Source organism: Taudactylus pleione, unplaced genomic scaffold (genome assembly GCF_031769625.1).
Source record: "Taudactylus pleione unplaced genomic scaffold, aTauple2 ptg000093l, whole genome shotgun sequence".
NCBI classification, from domain to species: domain Eukaryota; kingdom Metazoa; phylum Chordata; class Amphibia; order Anura; family Myobatrachidae; genus Taudactylus; species Taudactylus pleione.
This window is the reverse complement of record NW_028284495.1, coordinates 15,557,629-15,582,544: the sequence shown is the minus strand read 5'-3', so window position 1 is coordinate 15,582,544 and position 24,916 is coordinate 15,557,629. Positions and strand designations below refer to the sequence as shown.

The following is a 24,916-nucleotide window of genomic DNA, read 5'->3' as shown; positions in this document are numbered from 1 at the left end:
CCTTGTAGGCAAAGCAAGATAAGCACTTTTTGGGGGAAAACACTGTTCAGGGGCAGTTATTGAATGTGTTTTATGTTTATTTTGTTTTATTCCTCAACAACCAGCTATATTGTCAGAAAGAAATAAAGAAGGACGTGCTGTTTGATACAGGAACATAAATAATACATCTATATTAATAACAATCCTTTTGAATATATTTAACTGTTTATTAAGAGGTTTCTCTCCTCTTTTCATTATGTTCAATAGCTTAGAATAACTGCCTTCAGGTCTCTTTACTGCAGTAATTATTCTTAAATAAAATGTATTTAGTCATAGAGAGAGCAGGCCTGACAGTAAAGGTTGCAGTAGTCAAGGCAGAAAATGATAAGGGAATAGACAAGGAACTTCATAGTATCTTGTGTGAGGGAAAGATGTTCTGGAGATGGTGAACAAGTGGAGACCGCCTGCAATTGAGAATAACACAAAATCAAGAGGGAGCCATAGAACTTAAGAAATTGGGAAACTTGTGCTGCCATTTTTGTTATAGAGATACCATGCAGAGGTTTGGATAGAGGAAATCTCCTGCCTCACTTATATCCCAACTATATTTCTGATAACATTCATCAATACTCTCCTAATATCCCTCTGTGCTCCTCTAGTGACCTTCTATTGTCTCCTCTGTTATACAGTTAACCTTTTATGGATCTTTGCCGTATCATCCTCTCCTAGGGGTAAATATACTAAGAATTGTGTCTGTTGGAGTATTAAACACGCTTGACATAAACACGAGTGAGTTTGTTTAAAGAGAATCGGTATGAAATACCGACAGCCGGGATCCTGTGAGTCAGAATCCCGACGCCGGGATCATGACAGGGTTAACATACCGACACTTGTTGGTCGTATGCTAACTCTCCCCCTCTCACTACCATAATCCTCTCTGTTTGGTGCCTAACCCTAACTTCCCCCCTAGTGCCTGAACCTAACCTACCCCTCCCCGAACCCTAAACCTCCCCCCTTAGTGCCTAACCCTAACCCTCCCCCTAGTGCCTAACCTTAACCCCTAAATCTACTGTATCCCTAACCCTCCCCCCAACCCAGTTGCTTACATTCAACATTATGACCAGCATCTGTATTCTGCCACCGGAAATGTAAGCGTCAACATCCTGACTGCCGCAATGCCGAATGCATACCGTTTAAAGGAAACTCACAAATTTACTAAGAATTGTGTTTGACTGAATCGTGTCTATCGATGGTGTATGCAACCATGTTTGAAAGTGTGAGTGTTCAGATGTACTTGGACTGAACACAATAGAGCTGCCTGTGAGCAGCGTGTTTAGCAGAAGCATGTACAGATCAGTGTGAGTCATGCATGCTTCTGAGTGTAAAAAAGCAATTAAAGTGTTCTTTTTTTTATTTTAAATATAAAAGCATAACCAGCCCCAGGCTCTTTGAGCTTGCCATGGTTAAAAAAATGCAGGGAAAAATATGTGTAAGGGTCCCTCATATTTAATGAACCAGCGTCAGGCTCTTGGATCCATCCCTGGTTCGACAAATATGGGAAAAAATATGCCCCGTATTTTTAGAACAAGCAGTGGGCTCCACTAGCGGCGGGGGGTAATGCAACAGCCAGGGGACACACTTGACGGGGTCCCCCGGCCAAAGCAATCACCACCCCAACTAGACAGCCCAGGCTGGGGATTCCTGGAGAGGTGGTGCCCCGCACTCCTGGGTGGTGGGTGCATGGTTGAGAAGTGTAAAGAATAGATTAAAAGTAATAGTCTTTTACATTAGGACTACAGGTCCCAGTTAGCCTCCCCTGCATGCTGGTACTTTGAGAACCACAAGTACCAGCATGCGGGGCATTAAGGGTCCACTGGTGCCTATAGCCCCTGTGTAAATAGAAATATTAAAATAATGACAGTGCACACATATCAAATTTTATTTTTTTATGCACTCACATATTTACTCACTCACACTCATCCCCGCTCACACTTACCTTGTCCAGTAGCATCCCAGGTGAATATCGGTTCTATTCTTCAGCAGCATCCTTGGGTAAGAAAATAACAAACCGAATCCCAATCCAGACAGACATAGCAGCGCTATACAGAGCCAGCCGTCACTAGACTTTTTGGTGCCCTGTGCCGGAGAGAGCATTGGAGCTCCCCCCCATTTTTTTTTAAAACAGGGACATAAGATAGTGCACCTGAAAAAGGGCCATGGCCTCATGGGGAAGAGCTAGGGAATAAATAAGGAGATTGGGGAGGTCAGGAGATGCTGGGGATAAAAGAAGAGGAAGCTAGAAGTGAGAATGATAATAAATAGGAAAATTGACAAGCCCAAATGGCGCTCCCTGCCCTGCGGTGCCCTGTGCCATGGCACTGGTTGCACTACCCTAGTTACGGCCCTGGCGCTATATGAACATGCCGTACATACAGCACTGCTTCCGAATGTGACAGGATCCACGTGTGTTCCTGCACTTGGAGCCCCGCCAGCCAATCAGAAGCCACTACCATGGGAACAGGCCGCTGATTGACTGTGAGTAACTGTGTCTTAGCCAATCAGCGGCCTGTCTTTTACCCATTTCATTGCTTTATTACAGTCAGAAGTATACACAGATTACAGTGCTAAACACGTTGCCCAGGAGGTGGTCTATTTCAAACTTCTGTTTTGAGACGAGTTTGCAATCACGATTGTTTGTTGTGTTCCTGTCTATGGAAAGTATGAATTTGGCCAATGGTGTATGTACTTCTATTTGTGTGTTCAGAGAAACATGATGTTACACCCGTTTTTGCCTTTAGTAAATCTACAGTATGTGTTTAAAAAAACAGGGATAACACACCCTTGGATGACATCTCGGCCAGGCACAATTCTTAATTCTTTGAAGACTGACCAAAATTAATCATCTATTGTGTATGACATTGATACTTTTTGACACACATAGGGTCATATTCATTTGAAAGCGAAAAGTCCGTTAGTGCGATACTTTTTCGCCGATGACATCATTTTCGCCAATTTCATTTATCCCCGTATCCAATTGTAGCGTCTTTTTGTCAGCGCAATAACGCAATGCAATGTAATAGGTGAAAAAGTTTCGCCTATGAATACCCGGCGGAAAAAAGTGCAGAATTGGGGTTTTTGGGTGCAATGTTGCGGGAACAACCCTGCACCCTTTGGACACCCCCCCTGCCGCTAACTGCGTCTAAAAATGCCAAAAAAAAACAAAAAGAAGACCCCAAAAAAACACTTTGAAAAAATGGGTGAAAAATATCAAAGCGGGGGTGCAAATTCAAAAACTAGCAAAATAGCCTTTGGGGGGGTCTGCAAGTATGGGGGAGGTGAATTTTTGATTGCAGGTGTTTGCTGAAGGTGCGTTTTTGGCGCTTTTTAATGCTTCACTTTAGCAACTTTAAAATATGCTTGCTCCCATTGTCATGTACCCCAAATTTGATGGGGATACTTATTTTCCCCAAAACAAAGTTGCAAAATGCTATTCTTCACCACTTGCTGAAAGACGCAAAATAGCGCCTATCGAAACCATTTAAAAAACCCAAATACCTTTAGCAGGGCTATTCGGGGGTACCCATATCGATTCCCCATGTCAGAGCATCTTTTGGTGGGTGTCAGGCTGATTTCCCCAAAACTGACAGAACTTTTCGCCGTTTTCAGCTTCGCCCGGGTCCCGTTTTCACCGATTTGGAATTGAATATGGGGATAAGCACGATACTTTTTCGCACCCAAAACCAGCGATGACGGCAAAAAGACCTGCAATATACTTTTCGCTGAATACGGCCCATAGTGACAAATGTAATAGCCTGCGGTATTTGTAAAGTGCAGAGATTTTGGCAATGTAGCCACAAGATTGGAAGCAGCATTTTTTTTTAAATGCAAGTCCAGTCTATTTCAAAAATAATTGACACTTTAAATCTCATGGCTAAATCACCAGATATCTGTATTTTCCAAAATATTGTGAATGAATGTTAACTATATACAATAACTGTCTCATTAATATCGACATTTTGCTTTGTCATATACCATGAAAGAAAAAAGAATGCTCCCATACTCAATGTCAGACCATGTATAAAGCCAGGGCCACTTTAAGACATTAGTTACCAAAGGGCGGACAGAAGTGGAAAAGTATTAAGGTGGGATAGTTGTGGAGTTTCAGCTAGGCTTTTGACTTGGATTTGGTCTAAGCCGGCGTTAAGAATTGGGTAATTTCAGGTTTAGGACTTGGGTTAAATGTAAATTTATTTATGTGTAATGATTAAAACTATTAAGTTAATAATGAGCATACCTGTAGTTTGAATCATTGGAAATATGAGGCTTTTCCTTCTCACTAGGAGATAGAAGCTATTATTATGGTCTCTCCAGCACTATGTACTTACTAATTGTGTGACAGTAAAGAGTCATTGCAAGATTGGTATTTAAGTTTGATATTCTATTTTATTTGTTGTACAACTGAGTGTAGCTAGCATACTCTGTTATCAGGTTTTTTGTTTCCCAAAAGAACATTAACAGGTGCACATATACATTGTGATTTGAACAGTCAGCTAAATCAAATTAGACCAAATTGGCTGCAAATAACTATTGCCAAAATGAAAACCTGGCAATTAAGATATACATCTGATGAGATTCCATCAGATATTGGAGGAGACGGATGGTAAATAAGGTTTAACAGTAACTTCTATTTAAAAATGGAGAAAATCTGACAGAGATCTGGCATCAAGCATTTAGACTAAATTGGTCAGTCTATTTCCAGCTTAAAAGAGCAAGCTACTGCATCCTTCAAAACTGCATTCTTCAACAGGAACAGTGGATGGAAGTTTGCAGTATATAGGAAAGTTGACATCAACACAATTACCACTATCTCTTTAGATTTCTTCAGTTTTAACAGCTGTTACACATGAATGTGAATGTCATTAGTAGCCCTTTTATTTGAACCTTTAGGTGTAAAAAGAAAATATGTTGATACAATGTCATAAAAGTTCTCTTTTCACTAAATACTGTAAGTGCATATGTTCAGAATTCGGTAGAACAAATGACTTGGTTGGGAGCCGAAGCTAAACAAGGTGAATGAAGCTCTCAAAGTTTCAAAGGCATATGTTCATGCAGATCTAATGCCGCATATCCACTAAACTATTCGCTCCATGAGCGGTATCATTTAGTGTGTCCCCGGCAGTGGTGTAATCAATGTCGTTAACGACATTGAGCACACACACTGAATGATATCATTAATGATATCGTTCAGTGCTGGCACCCTCCCTCATCCCCGAACCTGCAGAAGCCTGATTGTATCGTCGAGTTGGACAGCAGGCTCGGGCGATGAGCAACGTCGTCAACGACCAGCAGGAGCGCGCATCGCTGGTTGTTGATGGCATATCCACTGGACGAGATATCATGAACGATTGAACGATAATGATAACATAATCGTTCATTATATCGTGTAGTGGAAAGACGGCATTAGACTAATTAAACTGTAGGAGTGGTCTCCCTTGGAATATGTAAATAGCAGATTGTTGGACCCGAGTCTTTTTACTAGAATATATTACTCATGCATGTCAATAACATATCTATGTTCATCCGGCATTGTTTCCAGGGACATTCTTATCGATATTGGGTCAGGTCATAAATGACATTCTCATCAATATTGGGTCAGGCAATAAAGTGACTGCCTCCACTGATTGTTGGTAGCACTACCTTTTAACATTTTGAAAAGACATAAAGTAGATGGACATACTGCTTCTTGTTTGCCATGAATGTCTTTGTTTCTAAAATATAGTGAATATTTTTCAAGATAACTTACAAACAGAAATTTATTCCATGGGATAGAAAAACACTAAGGTGTAAATTTACTAAGAATCGAGATTGATTGAGATGTCAATCTTGGGTGATTTAAGGGTTCTTTTTCATTTTGCAAATTTACTAAAGGTAAAGTCGGGTGAGATAGAGAATGATTTCTCTCTTCTCACTCGTAAAACTCGGGGGCGATAGCTAACTTGAATCGACTCACCATCGGGCAAATCGGAAGTACTTTTCAACTAAAATATACATCTCTCAAATTTACAAGAATCAGGATGACAAGCTCGGGGGAGATGACAGCAAACTCTCTGCTCAAATCACTTTTCTAACTCTCCACCTCCTGAGCTGCGAATTAGCCTGAAACATACACAAATCATTGTGATTTGTGTATGTTTCTGCCTTTAATTAGTGAAAAATGGGTTACATTAATGAAAAAAAATTATGTGAGGTCTCCCACCAAAAGCTTAACCAACCCCGGATTTGTCAGCCTGTCCTGGTACCTAAAATTACGGGGAACAAAACAAGTAGGGTTCCACCGTAATTTAGGTACCAGCACCAGGCTGGAGGGACAGTCCTGGTTTTAAATATAGGGGGAAAAAAATTGTGTTGGTATCTCCCTATATTTAAAACCAGCACCGGACCCAAAATGGCCGGGGTGTAATGCCACAGCCAGGAGAGCCTATTACTGGGTTTCCAGGGCCAAAGCATTATCACCCCAAGCTGCTCAGGCCAAGCCGGGCATCTTGGGGGAGGTGGGGACCCTGTAAAAAGGGTCCCCACCTCCCCCAAGATGCCCGGCTTGGCCTGAGCAGCTTGGGGTGATAATGCTCTCCAGAAACCCCAGGCTTGGTTGTGTTTTACAGTGAACTACAGGTTCCAGCGTGCCTGCCCTTTGGCACGTGTGGAACTGCAAGTGCCAGCAGGCATGCGGCACCCATACCCCCACTGTAAAATAAATAATTAAAGACAGCACACACACACCGTATACAGTAAAAGTTTAATACACACATACATCAATCACACATGCTTACCTGTACCAGCCAGTCTGTCCTCTTCTCCAAGTAGAAATCTGTGTGCATGGACCTGCAAAAAAGATCGTATACTCACCTCCATCCTTGCGCTGGTCTCCGTAGAATCCAGGGGTGTCTTTGCAAAAAAACAAACAGAGTACATGATCTATATACTTACCATTAGCGGTGTATGTGTGTGACCACAGTTCAGTGAGAACTGTCAGGAGACATCAGCCAATCAGCAGCCGCTCTACAGTTAGCGGCTGCTGATTGGCTCCGGCTCCTGACAGTTCCCGCGTGGGCTGGTCAGTGTGCCAGAAGCCAATCAGCAGCCGCTATACAGTTGACGGCTGTTTTAGGTCCGGTGCTGGTTTTAAATATAGGGGAACCCTTATGCAATTTTTCCCCCTATATTTAAAACCAGGACTGCAGCCTGGTGCTGGTTCTTAAATTACGGTGGAACCCTACTCATTGTGTTCCCCATAATTTTAGGAACCAGGGCTGGCTGGCAAGCCCAGGGCTGGTTATGCTTTTGGGGGAGAGACCCTACATCATTTTTATTTTTTAATTAACCCATTTTTTACAGGTACAACATAAGCAGCTTACACATATCTCACTGATATGTGCAGGCTGCTTGCTAGGGAGAGTTGTGCAGAAAGAAATCACTGCAATATCGGGATTACTCACTCGAGCTTGCTTTAAAATCACCCGAGAAACTCGACCTACATCACCATCGGCAAACTTGTTTAACCTCAAATCGCCTGTTGGTAAATTTGAGAGATAAAAAGTGATTAAATCACCCGAGTTCAGGCGATCTGGAGCAAGATGAATCTTACTGCAAGTCGGGATCATCTTGAATCTTAGTATATTTGATCATCTCGAATCTTAGTAAATTTACCCCTTAGTAAATTTAACCCTAAGAGTAGACATGATTTATACTGGGATGTTTTAAATTGAGAGATAATATATATTTGCTTTTGTCATATGTTCATGCAATATAATGATTTTTTTTTTTATATAGGGGTAGATGTACTAAGCCTTGGAGAGAGATAAAGTGGAGAGATAAGGTACCAACCAATCAGCTCCTGTCATTTTTTCAAACACAGCCTGTAAATTGACAGTTTGGAGCTGACTGGTTGGTACTTTATCTCTCTCCATGGCTTAATTCATCTCCCCTATAACGTGATAATATACTGTATATTGGAATGATCAACATTGAAAATATACTATTGTAATAAATAGTTCCATTACCTACTGTATATAGAAAAGATAAGCAGAAATTACAGGGATCTTTTAGCCACCATAGGATGCCTTAGTGATGTCACTAGTTCTTGTAAAATAACACAGTTCTGCAATGAAAAAGCTTTTTTAACAAATTTATGTGATACTAATAGATTTTTGGCTTCTGAACACGAAAATGACTCCCGATTTTGCATATAACATCAAGTTTTTCTGCAAAACGTGTATTTATGAATGTCATTTTTTTTTATATTCTCTAAAGTTATAAATGTATACTGCCTACATTTATTATAAAGCACTGTCTTAAATTAATTCAAGGCCCCCATACATCAGAGATTGATTGCAGCAATCGTGCAATTTGCAATTGATTGTGTATAAAAATCTTTCCATTTTTCCATCGATTGTGGCAATTCTGCAATCTGCAATTGATTGAAAAAGGGAAAGATATTTATACACAATCGATTGTAAATTGCACGATTGCTGCAATCAATCTCTGATGTATGGGTGCTTTCAGTCGGTAGTATAGAACGTTGCAATTCAGTTCTCGTCATAAAACTTCCCCCCGCCCAGTGCCAGATTAAGGTCCTCATGGTCATGGAACTGAAATTTACAAAGGGCCTAAACCCCATACTGTCTAAAGGAACATTGCACACACACAAAAACTACAAGGTGAGCTGGCAAAGGTGGAACCAAATACAACAGATGCAACACAGTTTTGTCCTGTGCCAGCTCATTTTAACCCCTGCCTACCACCACATACACACACATACACACACAAAGTACACACTACACACACAGTACATACTGTATACAGTATGCACCACTCATACAGTACAAGTGATTTCAAAATTTTTAGGCAATGTCAAGGATTCAAACTACAAAGAAATTGTCAGGGAAATGCTTAATAGTTACAGAAACCTTGGCTGCAATATGCTTTTAAAGGTACATTTTTTGAATTCCCATATTGAGCATTTCCCAAATAATCTCGGAGACTACAGTTAAGAACAGGGTGAATGGTTCCACCAAGATGTTAAAGATGTAGAAAGAAGATACCAGGGTCATTGAGACATCAGCATGATGGCTGACTACTGCTGGATGATACACAGAGTAAAATTACCTTCAGGCTGTGTGTATAGGGTGTATATAATACATAAATTAATTTCATTTCTGTACACAAACATTGCTTGAGCCACAAAATTATTGAAAATATTGTATAAAATGACCTGCAGGCTCTGTGTAAAGTGTATATAACACATAAATGAATTGTGTGTGTATATTTGGGCCCCATTCCCAAGATATTTCATTATGGTATGCAAAATACCCCTGGTCCCAAGCATTTTGGATATGGGAGACTCAACCTGTAATATGTTTCACTGCTCCTATACACACCAATACATGTTTAAGCTATATCGGGAATGTCTATAACAATTTTATGTATTAATTATTATATTCATATAGATATACACAATTGTCATCCACCACAGTGGATTTTATTGACAAGCATAGCTGGTAATCAGCATTCATTGTGATGATGGGAGTGGTGGGTGGGACCCATACCTTACTCACCATCATGAAACTCCCATGTAATTAATCATTGATGAAAGCACAACGCTAATAAATGTAGGCTCAGCACAAGGTCATGCAAACTTGTTTAAGTATCTATTACACGTGCTGCTTCTTATAAATGTGACTAATTAATCTCTCAACGTTTAAGAAATATCCAGACTGAATCTTCAAAAGAAATACCAACATCCCATTCATTTTATTCAAATGTTACAAGTATACAGTGGCGTATCTATAATGGGTGCAGGGTGTGCGTTCAGGCGGGCCCGCCCCACACACCCTGCACCCATGTTCTTTAATACCTCTGTGGAGTCCCATATCGGCAGTGGCAGTGCTGCACAAATCACAGGGAAATGGCATGGCCATCATGTTCCCAGCAATTTGCACAAGCGCAGTAGAAAAATCTCCAGGAAAAATGGCCGAGTCCCATTCTTCAAGAGACCTGCGCATGCGCAGTATTCTCTGGCTCAGTGACACAGACTGCATATGGGCCTCCTCCTCTCTTAATATACCCCTGTGGCCCTTTGCCCCAGTTTTCAAAAGGAAAGTGACAATTTTATCTAGAGGAGAAACTGTAAATGTTTATTGTTACATACTGTATATAGTATTGGTGTGAATTGAATTCAATAATTGGTCATTGCATTTAGAACACATAAGAAACATAGTTATGATAACTATAGACTTAGGAAAATTGATGCCAGATAGGTGTCATGGTCTTGTTTTTTGGGAGACTCAAACGTGTTTGACTATTCCAGCCTAGACAGAATTCTAGGTAGCTATGAATTAATTCTAGTGTTACCATGTAAACACATACCTGATATGTCTGGCAACATACTGTAAGATAACTCAATGAGTTTGCTAAAAACAATTTGCAGATGAGACTTGACTGTAATAAAGTTAGCTGAGCCCTATATATACAGCATATATATATATATATATATATATTATATATACACACACACATACAGTGGTGCTTGAAAGTTTATGAACCATTCCGAATTTTCTATATTTCTTAAACTACCTCAGATTTTCACACAAGTCCTATGAGTAGATAAATAGAACCAAATCAAGAAAATTAGACAAAAAAACATTTTTGAGGAAAATTATCCAATATCACATATCTGTGAGTGTCAAAAGTATGTGAAGCTTTAGGCTTAGCAGATAATTTGAAGGTGAAATTAGAGTACATGGGAAAGATTCCTGGACTGCACACCCTAAATATACAGTATATATATATCTAATGGAAGGTGCTACCTGATGAGACTAATTGCAGACACAGAAACAGACAAATCTCAGGTGTACAACTCCAAATTATTAATAATATATAAATGCAATAAAATTGTGCGATCAATAGAGGTTTTTATCATAAACATGGCCAAGGTTATGGGTGAAATTAGAGTCAGGTATTTTCAATCTATGGTATGACAATCAGGAGTGAGTGTACAACCAAGTCTTTTTAAAAGAACAGGGATCTATCAAAGTCTGATGTTCACAACACATGTTTGCAGAAGTGTATCATGCCATGAACAAAAGAGATGTCTGAGGACCTTAGAAGAAGAGTTGTTGATGCTCATTTGGCTGAATAAGGTTTGAACTCCACCAATCAACAGTCAGACAGATTGTGTACAAATGGAAGAAATTCCAGACCATTATTACCTTCCCAAGAATGGTCGACCAAAAAAGATCACGCCAAGGGCAAAGCGTCTAATAATTCATAAGATTACAAAGGAACCCAATGCAACCTCTAAGCAAATGAAGGTCTTTCTCACATTAGCTAATGTTAATGTTCATGAGTCCACCATCAGGAGGACACTGAACAACAATGGTGTGCATGGCAGGATTGCAAGAAGAAAGCCAAAGCTCCCTCCAAAAAGAACATAGTTGCCCGTCTGCAGTTTGCTAAAGATCACCTGTACAAGCCAGAAGACCACTGGTACAATGTTTTGTGGACAGATGAGTTCAAAATAGAGCTTTTTAGTGTAAATGAGAAGCGTTATGTTTGGAAAAAGGAGAAAACTGCATTCCAGCATATAAACCTCATACCATCTGTGAAACACAGTGGTGGTGGTATCATGGTTTGGGCCTGTTTTGCTGCATCTGGCCCAGGACGACTTGTCCTTATTGATGGGACAATGAATTCTGAATAATACCAGAATATTCTAAAGGAAAATGTCAAGACATCTGTCCATGAGCAGCATCTCAAGAGAACGTGGGTCATGCAGCAAGACAACAACCCAAAGCACACAAGTCATTCCACCAAAGAATGGTTAAAGAAGAATAAATGTAAAGTTTTGGAATGGCAAAGTCAAAGTCCTGACCTTAATCCAATCAAAATGTTGTGGAAGGACCTGAAGTGAACAGTTCATGGGAGGAAACCCACCAACATAACAGAGTTGAGGCTGTTTTGTACAAAGGAATGGGGTAAAATTCCTCCAAGCTGATGATCAGGACTAATCAACAATTACCGGAAACGTTTAGAAGCAGTTATTGCTGCACAAGGGAGTCATACCAGATACTGAAAGCAGAGGTCCACATACTTTTGCCACTCACAGATATGTGATTTTTTAAATAATTTTCTTAAAAAAAAAATAGCACGTCTATTTTCTTTTGTCTCATTTGTTTGATTTGGTTCTCTTTATCTACTTTTAGGACTTGTGTAAAAATCTGAGGTAGTTTTAGGCCAAATTTCAGGAGAAATATAGAAAACTCTGAAGGGTTCACAAACTTTCAAGCACCACCTTCAAACACCACTGTATACATATATATATATTTAAATATATGGAAAATACCAGCTCCATTCAAACTCCATTCAGATTAAAATCCAAAATGTTGATGTTAACCAGTATTCCAGTGTGTGCTTCAACAGTCCATTTGAGTGGCGCTGATAACTACCTTTGTACTTACCTCTATGCAGTGCACCATGGTAGTAACTATTATTGGGAATTGGATTGGAGTGCCTAGACATATATATATATATATATATATATATATATATATAAAAAAGACATTGATTTGAAAAGCCAGCTGCGTAACAGGGCAGCACAGACGGTGTAATGGTTAGCATTACCGCTTCACAGCACTGAGGTCGTGGGTTCGATTCACACCACGGCCCTAACTGTGCGGAGTTTGTATATTCTCCCTGTGCTTGCGTGGGTTTCCTCCGGGTACTCCGGTTTCCTCCCACACTCCAAAAAATATACTGGTAGGTTAATTGGCTCCCAACACAAATTAACCCTAGTGTGAGTGTGTATGTGTGTGCATGTGGTAGGGATCTTAGATTGTAAGCTCCACTGGGGCAGGGACTGATGTGAATGGCCAAATATTCTCTGTAAAGCGCTGCGGAATATGTGTGCGCTATATAAATAACTGGTAATAATAATAATAATAATAATAATTCATGAAGTGTGTCATCAATGTTAACCACCAGCTTTATTTTTACCACTAACAAACACAGCAATTTGTTGTGAATCCAGATATATTTCATCTGAAATGATGTAAGATGAATTACAGTACTAGACCATAAGGTGTGTGGTTTCTATCTGGCTAAAGTGATGATTAAAGATTTATTTTCCTCTATTGCTGCCTCTGCCACACACCCCAACTTGTAAAGCGACAGGCTACAGCATACAGTAAATCTCTTATTCACAAATGTAGGGCTGGTGAAATGGGTGGTGTGTGATAGATGCCTCCAGGCTCTCTTGCTCTCACCTCTTGTATGAGTCATGACACAAGGGTGTGTATCGCTTTTTGTTGTGTGCATTACATATACACAGCCAAATGTTCTCCTCACCTAAGCAATCTCTCCTGAAGCTTTTCTGTCAGCTCTCCATCATCTCCATGGCATCCATATGTTAAAACCGTATAGATGTATTTGTGAACACTTGTTGAATATTTTTGGCTCTTTCATCTGTATATGAAAATAACAGTACAGTACCTCACCTCTATCTATCGTGGTACACATTGCAACACCCCCTACACAACTATGATTGACATATTCAACATAGCAGATTCAACAAAAAGAAAACAACGTGAAACTTAAACAAATACTATTTTTGCAGCCCGTGTGCAGCCTGAGAATTATATATTATCAACAACAGTCATGAAGAGAAGCATTAGGGAGACCTGTGTGTTTGTATACAACCTTTTCTTATCATCTGTGAAAGAGCATAACCAACAGTTTTATGAACTACTATCAATAAGGTAGCACATGTTGTTCATGAAAAGAACAGCTGAACATCAAGGTATACTTATTATCACCTGCACATAGTGGAATCAGCCATTTTGTGTGTAGAACCAATATTCATCATAGAAACGGTGACATCACTGAAGCATGAGATACAGTCACTTCTTCAAACTATAATCTTATAAATATTGGATGAGATCACAATGAGTGGATGATGGGGATGCAGTTAGGAAGCCGACGGTCGAAATGCCGACCGCCGGCTTCCCGACTGTCTAATCCCGGCAAGGGTCTGATGACAGGTATCGAAATCCCGACACCTGTCATTTTACCTATGCCGGGAGCCCAATGTCTGGCGTACCGAACGAAGGTAAGCCGGGCGGCGGGCGCGGACAGCCACCAGGGGGGGGAGGGTTAGGTTAGGGGCTCCCAGGGGGGACTTAGGGTTAGGCACCCCCAGGCAGGGTTAGGCTAAGGGAAGGGGGGGATAGGGTTAGCCACCCCCGGGTGGAGGTTAGGGTTAGGCACCCCCCGGGAGACTTAGGTTTAGGCTGTGGGGAAGGGGGGTTAGGTTTAGGCACTTGCGAAGGGGGTTAGGGTTAGGCACTTGGGGGAGGTTAGGGTTAGGCACTTGGGGGAGGTTAGGGTTAGGCACCTATAAGGGAGGGTTAGGGCTAGGGGGGGTAAGGTTAGTTATAGTTAAAATACTTACCTGTCGGGATCTTCAGTTGCCGGTCTTCCGGAGTCAGGATTTCATACTGATCCCGGCGGACAATGAGTGCAAGTGTAAAATAGTTTTATTTCATTGGGGTTCTATGAATTGTAAAAGTGCATAACAGACCTTTGAAAGCAGGCTTTATAATACCCCTTTTAAACCAAAGCTAAAACCCAGGTTATTGCAGGGTTAACCAGGGTAGTTCCTTGGTGTAAAAGGGGCCAGGGTTGGATTCCCGGGTGGAGTGACCCGGAAATCCAGCCCAGGTAACTTGCAGGGTTTAACACGTGAACAACCCGTGAAACCCTGTAGTGTAAACGGGTGCCCCAGGTCATTCCACTCGGCTCCCGTTTACAGCATGGGGACTTCCGGGTTTCTCAGCGCTTGGAGATGATGTCATATCCAAGCACCGGGAGAAGTGTTCCACTGCACCTGTGTGCCGTGTGAACGGCGATGACCCGGGAAAAATCCTGATCTGCACCCCAGTAGAAAAGGTCTGTCCTGGGTCTGACCCATTTTGGACCTGTGTTCCAAATCTCGGGTCAGACCCAGGATTTAGGTGTAAAAGCAGTAGAAGTACTTTACCTGGCTCCACTTCATCCTAGAAATTCACATTGAGTTCAATATTAGATCTATAATGTAACTATAGTGATTTATTTAATTAGATATTTATAACCAGTAGCTATAGCTTCCTTTACTGTCTTCTACCACATTGGTAAACAGATGAATCAGTTCCAAGAAAAACATGTGCAAAATTGATGGCATATATAAATGTGTGTGGGCACTCACCACCAAAGTTTGCTAATAAACTTTGTATGTATTTGGGACTATTCCATTTTTTATGTTGGTGTTGATATATATGGTCTTGAAAATTGTCCACAAGGGGTCTGAAACATCAACTGGATCTGTGGCATTGAATCTAATTCATATATGTTGAAGTTGATTACTGGATGGTAAAAAGAGATTGTTTTATTAGCAATCTTTGGTGGAGAGTGCTCTGTTTACTAATATTTTCTGTACAAACCCAATTATGGATAATTGTTCTCTTTATCTGAGTTAATGGAAGCACCCCAGTGTTGGATACAGTTACGTGAGTGCACACATTTCTTTGGGCATAAATAATACAAAAATGTACAGTTCTTGGAAGGGGGTTTAGATTAGATTACCACCCACGTCATTACTTCATAATTGTCTAGTCTATTTAAACTCATGTGGGGGGAGAGTTATCAAACCTTCTAAAGAGGACAAGTAACAGTGTTTCCCATAGCAACCAATCAGATTCTAGCTATGACTTTATAGAATGTACTAGATAAATGGCAGCTACAATCTTATTGGTCACTTTGGGCACCACTCTCACTTGACCTCTTTAGAAGTTTTAAAAAATCTCCCCCATGATGAGAAGTTCAGATATGTGCAAACAGCCTCCTGCCTCTGCACTAGGTAGTATGACAAATCAACATTGAGAAAGTTGACATTCAGAATGTCAACACCAGAATGTCAACAGGCTCTGAATGTAAACAGTCAGATTGTTCACATGGATGTTAGGTCGACAACCAGAATGTCAACATACAATTAGGTCGACATGGTAAAAATGTTGACACATTCAGTATTCAGAATGTCGACATATGTTTTTTTTTTCTATTTTAGCCTAAACCAATCCCTAACCCCATACCTCCCAACTTTTGTATCCGGAGAGTCGGGACTTCTGCACCCAAAAAGGGGGTGTGGCCTGATCATAAAGGGGGCATGGCCTAATGGCACCCCCATTTACATCACTAAGGGGCGTGCCCAGCATCTCTGAGATGCTGGGCTGCCCCTGGGCTTCCCCCCATACTGTGAATAGATGCATCTATTCTTGCTCTGCATACCCAATGCTCAGCTATGCAGAGCAGCGGTGTATGTTTCCCCCAACTTCCCCCCCACCGCGGGACACTGTGGTCTGTGGGTGGGACAGTGGGACAGTCACAGAAAAACGGGACTGTCCCGCTGAATGTGGGACAGTTGGGAGGTATGCCTAACCCTAAACCTAACCCTAAAAATCAACAAAAAAATATGTTGACATGTTAAATGTTGAACTTATCAACATTTTAACCATGTCAACCTAATTGTATGTCAACATATTGTTGTCGACTTAACCATCAATGTCAAAATTCTCACTACCGACATTCAGAACTTGACAATATTCTGGGGTTGAGATTCTAAGGGGTAAATTTACTAAAGGTGAGAGTTTTTAGAAGTGGAGATGTTGCCCATAGCAATCAATCAGATTCTAGCTATACTCTTCTAGAAAGTGCTAATTAAATGATAAGTAGAATCTGATTGGTTGCTATGGGCAACATCTCCACTTCTAAAAACTCTCACTTTAGTAAATATACCCCTAAATATTCACTTTCTGAATGTCGACTACCTGACCAGATACTAAAATAAGTAACAATAACAGATTCATTGTTTGTTTGTAGTGTGCATATTCTATTAAGGGATGTGTGTATTAGTGTGGTCTCATTATTTGATTGACCAGCTATTAATTAAAATTTAAATATAGGTTATATAAAGAACACATGATCTGATTGTACTAACTCAATTTTATTTTTTGATAGATATCTTTACAATGTAGCTGTAATTGGAAACTGCAGGTAACGTATAAACTTTTATTGCATGCAATTATGAAATGTAGCTGATCTGTTTCAATGTGATAAAAAGCTGTGTGGTATTAGATCACGAGGGGCCCATTATGAAACATAGTTGCAAAATCAAAAATAATATACTATACATGATGCACATTGTACACAACAAAATACTGGATAATTACTGTATAATTTTGAAACAAATGAGAACCTTTATGGAAACTTAGCAAATAAAGTCACAACAAATAGCCAAGGTGTAATAAACAGTCTGGAATATCAAATACCAAACGTATAGATTATTTTGTTTACCAATAATGTGTTTATAGATATGCTAAGTTTAAATTTATCTTATACTTTAACATTAAACTGAATATATTATCCACATATGCTGGGTCTCCAATTTCAATGCCCTGATCTCAGAACCCTTTAGACTGAATGTTGCCTTTTGTAAGATGTATAACTATTCTCATTTGCTAATTTCACCAAGTTTTTGCTTGTAGGTAAATAAAAAGAAAGATGCAAAAGGACAGATAGTATGGGAGGAGGTCCATTCTAAACGCCAAAAACGTGAATGGATTGTACCCCCTGTGTCTATAAGGGAAGAAGAAGACAACAGACACAGAAATCCACTCGCCAAGGTAACAATATAAATTGTATTTCAGTATTTGCAAACTTCTTAGTAGAGGTATTGTATAGTGACAAAATAAAATGTTGCTTAGTATTTAAAAAACAGGACTTTCAGTGTCTTGTAATAGTTCCAGAGATAGTGAAATTAAACATATTGTTAAAGGTTGGCAACTTGTAGAGCAAAATGAAGGATCTTGCCCACTGCCAGGGGCAGAACTATGGGAGACAATGGAGGCGCCTGCCGCCAGGCTCCAGCTCTGAAGGGGCACCGCCTCTATTGTCCACAACATATTCACCCACTTAGGACTGTAACTATGTACCTGGGGTGTACCGTCACGGCTGCCCAATACATGGAACCCCTTCCCGGCACCTGAGAAGCCACCATACAGTATTGGAGAGCTCCATGTCAGTAGCAGCCTTGTGTTGTATAGATGAAGTAGCAGCCCTTGTGTTGTATAGATGAAGTAGCAGCCCTTGTGTTGTATAGATGAAGTAGCAGCCCTTGTGTTGTATAGATGAAGAAGCAGCCCTTGTGTTGTATAGATGAAGTAGCAGCCTTGTGTTGTATAGATGAAGTAGCAGCCCTTGTGCTGTATAGATGAAGTAGCAGCCCTTGTGTTGTATAGATGAAGTAGCAGCCCTTGTGTTGTATAGATGAAGTAGCAGCCTTGTGTTGTATAGATGAAGTAGCAGCCCTTGTGTTGTATAGATGAAGAAGCAGCCCTTGTGTTGTATAGATGAAGAAGCAGCCCTTGTGTTGTATAGATGAAGTAGCAGCCTTGTGTTGTATAGATGAAGTAGCAGCCCTTGTGTTGTATAGATGAAGTAGCAGCCCTTGTGTTGTATAGATGAAGTAGCAGCCCTTGTGTTGTATAGATGAAGTAGCAGCCTTGTGTTGTATAGATGAAGTAGCAGCCCTTGTGTTGTATAGATGAAGAAGCAGCCCTTGTGTTGTATAGATGAAGTAGCAGCCCTTGTGTTGTATAGATGAAGTAGCAGCCCTTGTGTTGTATAGATGAAGTAGCAGCCCTTGTGTTGTATAGATGAAGTAGCAGCCCTTGTGTTGTATAGATGAAGTAGCAGCCCTTGTGTTGTATAGATGAAGTAGCAGCCCTTGTGTTGTATAGATGAAGAAGCAGCCCTTGTGTTATTTTCTATTATTAATATTACAGTTGATTTTCAAGTTGTCACTGTGCACTGATTTCAATCTACACCAATCACTTCAAATGATAACATATGGCAGCTTTTCTAATTATTATTATGACATCACAAATATTATGATATATTTTACTTCTGTAGCATTGCACATTCATGTCTACAATTATAATGTTATCTTTCTACTAACAGGTCCATTCTGACATCGAGGTGAAGAAAGGCATCATAATATACAAAGTGACAGGACAAGGTGTGGATCAGCCACCTTATAACCTCTTTCTGATGGATCCTCGAACAGGATACCTGAATGTCACTGGGGTTATTGTAAATCGTGAAGAAATATCAATGTTATATGTAAGTGAGGCTGCTTGTTTCATGTTTTACTCGCTGTTTTGTTAAGTATTTCATTCTTAATAGGCAGGCTATTTTTTCCAGACAGAACCATCTTTTTTTTAAAGGTGAAATAAGCATATCAGCATATAAGATGCTACTGTTTAAATCCTCACAGCTTGCACAATGTAAAGAAACTCTATATAAAACATTATGTAAAGTAAAATAGATTAATTTGGGGGAAAATTAAGCAATCATCCTGTAAAACTATGGCTTCTTTAGGTGATATTATGTAAATAACCTGTACTGTAAAGACAATTTGAAGATCTTGGCTGATTTTAGGATTTCCCAATCTAGCAATCTGCGCCCATGCATTTCAGATCATTTTCATTAATTTACAGATCATTTTCAGCAAACACAGGGTCTGATTCAGACCCGGTCGCGAGCGCTGAGCGCTGAGCGCTCGCAACCGGGTCGATGGTGGCCCAGAGCGCATGCGCATGACGGAGCCGGCTCCGTTGTGCACATGCGCGAGACCCGGCTAGCGACGGGCACTCCGTCGCTCCGGGTCTGGCACCAAAGGGGGCGAGCTGTCGATGTTGAGTGACAGCTCGCCCCCTTTGGTGGGCGGGCCGGGGGGGTGGCTGCCCAAACGGAGGAATTACCATGAGAACACCTGCCGTTTGGGGGCAGCTCCACTGACATCACAAGTGATGTCAGTGGAGAGCTTTCGGCTCTGTTAGAGCCGAAAGCTCTCTGGGGCTTGCGATGGGCGAGACCCTACCACAAGGGTCTCACCGCAAGCCCGATGGTCGCAATGGTCTTGATCATCGCGACCATCATCCTGGCCACTCGCAATAGCTGTGGGAGTGGCCAAGAGGCCGCTCCAACAAAAAAAAAAGCCCGGCCCTGATTCAGAGTGAGCAGCTCTGAGTCAGGCCCACAGATCTGCCAATCTTGAAAGGCCCAACATTTTATTAGAAACAGTCATCTGCAAATTGTAGAATTGCCACAATCGATTGCTGATGAATGGGGGCCTCTAGGCAATGACATATAGCAGTAACCAGGTGAGTCAATCAGAGAGATTCAGGTACCAGGGCAATATAAGCCAATCTTAAGGCCCCCATACATCAGCAATTGATTGCAGCAATCGTGCAATTTGCAATCGATTGTGTATAAAAACTTTTCCCAATTTCAATCGATTGCAGATTACAGAATTGCCACAATCGATTGAAAAGGGGAAATATTTTTATACACAGTCGATTGCAAATTGCACGTTTGCTGCAATCAATTGCTGATGTATGGGGCCATTAGACTACATTTAGCACCACAGTTGTTGTAAATGAGTTCTGATGCTGAGACCTGATAAGATGACCCCAGGCAAGGCATGTGTCAGTTCAGGTGTCATTTGAACTTGCTAAGTTTATGCTGCCAAATGACAAATTTGATTCATTGCGCCTAATGGAGTTTTTAGGAAAACAAAAATGATAAGAATGATTCTAATGAGTGTCTAGTCTCGTTTGAAACTAAAATTTAGTTTTGGAGCTTTAAAGTGATGACTGACAGGTTTCCGCAACAAGTGTTGGCTTAGTAATTAATCACCAGTGGTTGTTTTGTAACAAATGATGCTGTACTAAAATGGTGATTGCAGTAATCTATCTAGTTTAGTTTCAGGGCCGTATTTATAATGGGTGCAGGGTGTACAGTGCACACGGGTCCCATGGGTTCGGGGGGCCCACACCGCATACCCTGCACCCATATTATACTTACCACTCTGGAGTTCTACGTCGGGGCCGATGTCAGCGTTGTAAAAAATGCCTGGTAAATTGCTGCAGCTGCCATTTACCCGGCAATTTGCGCATGTGCAGTATGGAAACAACGGGAGAATGCCTGCGGTGCCATTTTCCCGGTGACCTGTACATGCGCTGTAGACTGGGCACAGACTAGCGCCCAGAGTCTACCACTACGGCGCTGCACTCAGTGTGCTGTCGGCCGCTGGAGAGGAGGGGTCCCTGTACAGAGACTGCACACAGGCCCCCTCCTCTCTTGAAACGCCCGTTTAGTTTGGTCAGTATGGATTTAGGAAATATCTTACTAGAATGTTTAATATTACTGAACTGCATTGAACATGTTACAGTATTTTGCATAAAAGCACCTGTGCTCAAGCATGGATATCCTTAAAACGTGGACTGTAAAGTCAGAACCTCTGTCTTAAACATTAGTTTAGCACACAAAACGGCTGCCACCACTGGCTGCAAGTAATGGATACTCTAACATTTTCCACAAGAATAAGAAAACAATCTATACAAAAATATGATCATGTTTTGCACAGTTCAAATTTATTGATATTATGATATAAATTAAAATGATGTTTACATTTTGTTGACTACCATTAACATTAGTGCAATTTATTGATGTACTGATTATTGTTCGTTTAGATTACAGTTCGTGCTGTGACCTCTACTGGTGTAGATGTAGAAAAGCCCCTAGAAATGCGCGTCAGAGTTATGGACATCAATGACAACGCACCAGTATTCTCACAGTCTGTCTTTGCTGGTGCAATAGAAGAGAGAAGCAGAGCAAGTAAGCTCAACATATTTGTATTTAATATAAATATATCTACTTAACATTTATCTAGTACCTTCTAGAAGATAACAGCTAGAATCTGATTGGTTGCTGTGGGCAACATCTCCAATTATACAAACTAACACATTAGTAAATATATCCATAATGTTGAATGAAACATTTTAGAAAGTATATGTAATAAGTAACTATATCCAGTACTATCATAATAGATTATATACTGTACTATTATTTCTTTCATTTTCACCTTTTAGACTCGTTAGTGATGCAGATACTTGCTACTGATGCAGATGAGGAAAACACAGTGAATTCTCAAATCGCTTATAAAATATTGTCCCAGAATCCTTCAGATCCTCAAATGTTCATAATGAATCAATTCACTGGACAAGTCTTCACAATGTCCAGTTATCTTGACAGAGAGGTACTGTATGTTTACCAAGTTTAAACCAATTCGGAGTAACATTTAGTTTGAGTCGCCCTAAATGTACTTACATTTGAAAATAAATTAATTCAATCAATTATGAACCTTCTTTTGGAAGCAGAGTGTAACAAATAACAGAGCTCTATATAAAATGATATTGTTATGTTGATAGTCTACTACATCTTAATAAATGTGTACAGCAGTGTTCTGCAGCTGTTCATGTTGTTTTATTAGTGATTTCTGAATAGATTTATTATTAATTATAATGTTGTTCTGTATTCTAGTCGATAAGTGGTTACAGCCTGATGGTTGGTGGATCAGACTTGAACGGCGCTGCGGGGGCACTGTTTGGACAATGCGGCGCTGATATCACTATTCTAGATGTGAATGACAATTTCCCAGTGCTTGAGTTTGATTCGGTAAGCAATTTGGAAATGTAAGTTTCAACAGAATATAAGGAAGGTAGTTGATATTTTATAAGTAATAAATGCAAAAAGCAAGAAGTTGTGCTTTGCTTTTCAATATATCAGATGAAAGTATTACAAATATTTAATAGCTTATAAGATCACCATAACAATTAGCTCAAACTGCCCTGATTTCTGCCCTTACTTTATCACATTGTGATTTTAGCACGATATGACATCACGTATTGTATGTTTTTTACTGCCGTTCACACATTGGTGCCTCGTGGATATAGATACAGTATTGTTATTCCATACAACAGAGCTCCTGCTTTATTCAATAAAGATCATTCATGAAAGTGCAAAAATGTGACTTAACGAAATGCAATTTTATGTGAATGCTCCTTGCTTTATGCCCTATGCATGGAGAGTTTCTGTAAAATTGTAGTATGCAATAAAACATTACAATGTACAATAAAGACACTAATAAATACAGTCAAGGTGTTGTCCTATCACTTTCTTGATTTTTTGAGTCATAGGGGTCTATTTATCAAGCAGTGAAAAGTGTGGAGAAGTGAACCAATGGAGAAGTTGCCCATAGCAACCAATCAGCTCCTACTTACTATTTTATAGACTGTACTTGATAACTGCTACTAGAAAGCTGATTTTTTACTATGGGCAACTTCTCCACTGGTTCACTTCTCCACACTTTTCACTGCTTGATAAATAGACCCCATAATGTACATGAGGCCAAACCCAGCAGTATTTTAAGTAACATATGAATGAAAGGAATGCATCTAAATCCATGCAAGGCAGGATTCACATACATGCACTGCCTCATACAAAGTGTTTTTATAGAAGCAGGTCCAACAATCAGCAGATCAGAATATGCAGCATAAGGCCGACAATAAAATGCTTTCATACAAAATTCTATGCACTGTGGGTATACAATCGGGACTGTCATATCCCGGCGAGCGTGAAATGCCGGGCGTCTAGATGTAGACGCCTGACATTTCCCCGACGCCGGGAGACCGGAGACCGGCATCCCGATCAAAGGGATGCCGGGCGCCGCGAGCGGACAGCCGTGGGGGGCAGGGTTAGGTTTAGGGCACCCGGGGGGACTCAGGGTTACCGATTCCACACTGTGCCCCTGCCTATATTGTGGTTCATGCAAAACCTTTACAACCCCTAAATAGTCAAGAAACTACTATAGTTGTTTAGATTTATTAGCTTATGCATTTCCTTTCACCTGTGCTTAAAATCACATTTTTGCAAAGGGTAGATAGGCTTATCCAAGGCTCCAAACAGCCAGCATTTTCAGGATGGATATAATGTATCTTGTCTTGTGGGTGTGCATTTCCTTATAGACTAAGAACACCTAAATGACGTAAAAAAAAAAAAATCAATGCCCATACAAGGAGTACCCCTCATTCTTATTTGTTGTCCTGTAATACATTCAACAAAGAAATGATGTGACCTGTCCAGCTCCACCCATCAGTAATGGCAAAATACTCATCATGTAGGGGTGGGCAATAAGTGGGCCCAAGCTGTTGTAGAACTACACATCCCAGCATGCCCTGCCACAGTTTTGCTACTTGACCATGCAATGCATGCTGGGATGTGTAGTTCAAAAACAGCTGGAGGGCAGCTTATTGCCCATCCCTGAGTGTAGTCGCTGCAACTTTATTTACTAAATCATATACTGACGCACACAGGCAGCTATAGTGGAGGCACTTAGCTTCTAAGCCACTTCACTCTACTATTTTTAATGCACTTCATGGCATACTCAGGCAACATTCTCCTGGAAACACAAAGCCTAATGTATATGAATTAACAAATGTTTATTTTCGATATTTCTTTTTCAGTACTCAGTTGAAATCATGGAAAATATGGTTGGTGCAACCAACCTAAGGATGAATGTTTTTGATGCTGATGAAATGTACTCTGATAACTGGGCTGCAGTGTTTGAGATAGTGTCAGGCAATGAAGGCGGATGGTTTATGATCGACACAGATGCCCACACAAATCAAGGTGTTTTGAGAATTGTTAAGGTAAAAATCTTTAGCACATAAAATTGATATTTGTGAAATCAATAGTAAACTATAGGTTTTTTCTAAAGGCATAAGCAATACCAAAATCAGGGCTGGATTAAGTTCCCGGGAGTCAATAGGCTCCCGCACAATCCCATGAAACTGGGACACTATTAAATTACACAGGTATGGGGCTGAGGGGCTGGCCTCATAAACACGTTGTCACACCTTCATCTCTTCCAAATTGCTGTGTTATCTCA

At 40.5% G+C, this 24,916-nt stretch overlaps 1 protein-coding gene across 1 annotated transcript in view; it reads left to right on the top strand.

The window, feature by feature from the left end:
* The window catches only part of LOC148526855 (desmoglein-4-like), a 144,086-nt gene that overhangs the window by 96,286 nt on the left and 22,884 nt on the right, over window positions 1-24,916 (top strand). The window contains exons 2-8 of the mRNA XM_088469734.1: window positions 17,083-17,118; window positions 17,610-17,747; window positions 19,084-19,245; window positions 21,660-21,804; window positions 22,059-22,225; window positions 22,510-22,644; window positions 24,492-24,677. Of these exons, the coding sequence (XP_088325860.1) occupies window positions 17,083-17,118; window positions 17,610-17,747; window positions 19,084-19,245; window positions 21,660-21,804; window positions 22,059-22,225; window positions 22,510-22,644; window positions 24,492-24,677 (969 nt within the window). The remainder of the gene's footprint in view (window positions 1-17,082; window positions 17,119-17,609; window positions 17,748-19,083; window positions 19,246-21,659; window positions 21,805-22,058; window positions 22,226-22,509; window positions 22,645-24,491; window positions 24,678-24,916) is intronic.